General features: G+C 45.0%; 2 protein-coding genes across 6 annotated transcripts in view; both read right to left on the reverse strand.

Annotated features, from left to right (window-relative positions):
- Positions 1-325: 325 nt before the first annotated feature.
- The window catches only part of LOC113812963 (uncharacterized), an 82047-nt gene continuing 78097 nt past the window's right edge, over positions 326-4275 (reverse strand). For all 5 annotated transcript variants that reach the window (XM_070120930.1, XM_070120902.1, XM_027364901.2 and 2 more), the window contains exon 3: positions 326-502. In XM_070120930.1, the coding sequence (XP_069977031.1) occupies positions 341-502 (162 nt within the window). In that variant the 3' untranslated portion in view covers positions 326-340. The remainder of the gene's footprint in view (positions 503-4275) is intronic.
- LOC138863022 (aspartate and serine-rich protein-like) lies at positions 2274-3073 on the reverse strand. The gene is given in 2 exon segments (XM_070126654.1): positions 2274-2769; positions 2992-3073. Coding segments are annotated over 2 exon segments (327 nt in total). The 3' UTR covers positions 2274-2524.

The following is a 4275-nucleotide window of genomic DNA, read 5'->3' on the forward strand; positions in this document are numbered from 1 at the left end:
CATACACATACACTCACAAAAAAAAATCTAAACAAGGCCAGAAATGATTTGCTTGATTACTCGTCTGCTTTCGTTTTCCCTTTCATTCTTTCTTCTCTTCTTTCTTTCGTCCACTCTGTCTTCCTATCTTTTTGTTTTCTTTATTTCTCTTTTAATCATTCTTTACCATTGGCCGTGAATACAAAGGACCGGTTGTGCCTCACCAAGTTAAAATTGTAACAATAAAGAAAATCAAGATAAAACTAGACTAGGACCGATAAACTCCAAAAAAGGAACCGAAACACGAAAACCAGATTCGGCCACACGAGAGCACACGAGAAGAGCAGTGAACCCCAAGCACTCAAACGAGTCCATCCAAAAACAAAACAAAAAAGAAAAACACAAAAACAAAACCGAAAATACACTTACAGGTGGAGTAAGAGTCCGTGGAAGACTGGGACAGCGACCTGCTCCTGTATCGGCGACGGGACTTGCCTCCGGCCCCGGGCACTGCTAGTTCGCCCTGGGGAGACAAGGAGACAAATGTTAGGAAGAGGTTTGCGCGATTTCCGAAGAATTTTTATCATGCACATGTATGCGCGCGCGCGCACACACACACACACACACACATACACACACACACACACACACACACACACACACACACACACACACAGAGTCATTATATATATATATATATATATATATATATATATATATATATATATATATATATATATATATATATATATATATATATATATATATATATATGTGTGTGTGTGTGTGAGTGTGTGTGTGTGTGTACATCCATAAAATCGTCGACATTTGAATCTACAAACAAAACAGCGGAAACGAGATCATCATTCCCCCTCCCCTCCCCCTCTCCCCACCCCTGCCAGAAAATCCAGCCCACAACTCCAATGACCGATGACGCTGCACCAACGGGGCTCGAATGCCACGCGGATCCGCCGATAATTTCACTTCCCGCAAGGTCGGACCCCGCCAGACTCCTCGGTCGCCTCGGCTCGCTCAGTCGGCCAGTCAGCAAGGCATCAAGTCGGCCAGTCAGCAAGGCATCAAGTCAGCCAGTCAGCCAGTCATCCAGGCAGCCAGTCAGCAAGGCATCGTCAGCCAGTCAGCCAGTCAGCAAGACAGCCAGTCATCAAGTCAGTCAGTCATCCAGTCACCAAGGCATCAAGTCAGCCAGTCATCAAGTCAGCCAGTCATCCAGGCAGCCAGTCAGCTAGTCAGCGATCCATTTAGGAAGTCAGCAAGTCAGTCAACTAGTCCTCCAGTCTTGCTAGCACATCAGCTATCCAGTTAGAAAGTCAGTCATCCAGTCAGTCTTCCAGTCACATTAGTCGGTCACATTATCCATTCATTTAAGGAGTAGTATGTTATTTTTTTATTATTTTTTTTTTTCTCATTCGTGATGTTAAAAAGGAGTAGGAAGAGGAAGAGAAATAGAAGGCCGAGGAAGAGGAAGAGAAGAGGATGGAAAAATGAAAAGGAGCAGGAGAAGGAGAAGATGATGGGAAGATAATGAAAATGAAGAAGCATAGGTAAATGTTGATGGTGAATAATAATAATAATAATAATGTTGATAATAATAATAATAATGTTGATAATAATAATAATGATAATAATAATAATACTAATAACAATAGTAATTATAATAAAAATCATAATAATGATAAGTAGAAGAAAAAATATGTAAGCACAGCACAAGAAGGAAATAAGAAGAAAAAAATAAGAATAAAATGGAGGAAAAAAACAAAAATCCCTCCAAGAACCCAAAAATAAGGCGCCCGACAAATCCCAGCCCACCTCAGCATCACCCCGGACCACAAAGCTGCAGTGCGCCTCCTATGCTTTCCAGGTACAGCCAACCTTGCGCCACATGCAAGCCGGCATCCTCTCACCCCTTCCCTCCTCGCCCCAGCATCCCCCCGCCCCCCTACCCTTCCTCACCCTTCCTCTGCCTCTCTCCGTCCCTTCAGACCCTCCCTATCCTTCTCCTCCCCCCTTCCCCCCTTCGTCCTCCCCCACCCCTCTTCCTCAATCCCTCCTCATCACAACCCTCCTCCCTCGCCCCTCTACCCCCTCCCCCCCTCCTTTACTCCCCTCCTCACCACTACTCCCCTCTCCTCCCCTCCCCCCATCCCCGCACCATGACGTTCAGAAAGCAGCTCAAAAGGTCGAGTTTTTGCCCCAATGGAGGCAAAATCTCGCCGCTGTTAATTTCCCTTAACCAACGGCTGGAAAAAAAATTATGATGCAGGCGTGGCACGTCGAAACGAAAAATAAACGTCTGTGGTGAATATGAGAAAAAAAGGGAGGAAGAAAAGGGCGTTCGCACTCACAATGCAGAAAAAGAGCAATAAACAAAAGGAAAACGGGAAAAAATGAAGACTTCTTTTCTTGCACGGACGATGCTTTAAATACATTATTCACCCTGGCACTCCCAGCTTCACTCGCACTCGCTCTCAAACCCTCGTCTTCACGTTATGCAGGAAACTAACATTACTCCTCATTCATTCATTCACTCTTGGTTCACACAATGCGTTAACTTACTATCCTTTCCCTCACTATCCTTTCCCTCACTATCCTTTCCCTCACTATCCTTTCGCTCACTATCCTTTCGCTCACTATCCTTTCGCTCACTATCCTTTCGCTCACTATCCTTTCGCTCACTATCCTTTCGCTCACTATCCTTTCGCTCACTATCCTTTCGCTCACTATCCTTTCGCTCACTATCCTTTCGCTCACTATCCATTCACTCACTATCCATTCACTCACTATCCATTCACTCACTATCCATTCACTCACTATCCATTCACTCACTATCCATTCACTCACTATCCATTCACTCACTATCCATTCACTCACTATCCATTCACTCACTATCCATTCACTCACTATCCATTCACTCACTATCCATTCACTCACTATCCATTCACTCACTATCCATTCACTCACTATCCATTCACTCACTATCCATTCACTCACTATCCATTCACTCACTATCCTTGTACTCACTATCCCTGTACTCACTATCCTTGTACTCACTATCCTTGTACTCACTATCCATTCACTCACTATCCATTCACTCACTATCCATTCACTCACTATCCATTCACTCACTATCCATTCACTCACTATCCTTGTACTCACTATCCTTGTACTCACTATCCTTGTACTCACTATCCATTCACTATCCATTCACTCACTATCCATTCACTCACTATCCATTCACTCACTAGTCGCTTACCCACTATTCGTTCAATCACTGTTCATTTCCTCTTACTTCTTATCTCCCCTATATAAATTCAATACTGGAATCACACAGCAAAATCAAAGCAATCATCTAGATTTGCCAATTTACGGCGGAAAGAGAAAGACAGAGAGGGAAGAATATATATATATATATATATATATATATATATATATATATATACATATATATATATTTATATATATATATATATATATATATATAAATTTGTGTGTGTGTGTGTGTAAAGAGAGAAAAGAAGAGGAAAGAAAACAAATCAAAATCAAACAACAAATGAAGAAAAGATTAGCGAGAAGAGAAGAGAGGAGAAGCAGAAACAAACAAAGAAAGAAGAGAAAATAAGAGGGAAAAAATCTCACTGGTGTCAAATCGAAAGGCTAGCAGACAGGTCAGCTGGGGAGAGACCCCAAATCTCACCGATGCAATTCTGTAAATAATTTTTCCAATAACCTTTTCTGGCCGACGACCCAGGTCCTCAACATTAAACCTAGATATTCACAAGTCTCTCCTACGGAGTGAGAATACGATCTGATGTACCGCTTTCTTCTAGGGAGGGAGGGAGAAAAAAAGAGGGAGAGGGAGGAGACGAAGGGGGAGAGGGAGGGAGACGAAGGGGGAGAGGGAGGGAGACGAAGGGGGAGAGGGAGGGAGACGAAGGGGGAGAGGGAGGGAGACGAAGGGGGAGAGGGAGGGAGACGAAGGGGGAGAGAGAAGGAGGGGAAGGGGGAGAGAGAGGAGGGGAAGGGGGAGAGAGAGGGAGGGGAAGGGGGAGAGAGAGGGAGGGGTAGGTGGGAGGGAGGGAGGGGTAGGTGGGAGGGAGGGGTAGGTGGGAGGGAGGGAGGGAGGGAGGGAGGGAGGGAGGGGGGGGAGGGGGGGAGGGAGGGGGAGGGAGAGAGAGAGAGCGAGAGGGAGGGAGGGAGGGAGGGAGGGAGGGAGAGAGAGCGAGAGAGAGAGAGAGAGGGAGAGAGAGAGAGAGAGAGAGAGAGAGAGAGAGAGAG

Source organism: Penaeus vannamei, chromosome 1 (genome assembly GCF_042767895.1).
Source record: "Penaeus vannamei isolate JL-2024 chromosome 1, ASM4276789v1, whole genome shotgun sequence".
NCBI lineage: Eukaryota > Metazoa > Arthropoda > Malacostraca > Decapoda > Penaeidae > Penaeus > Penaeus vannamei.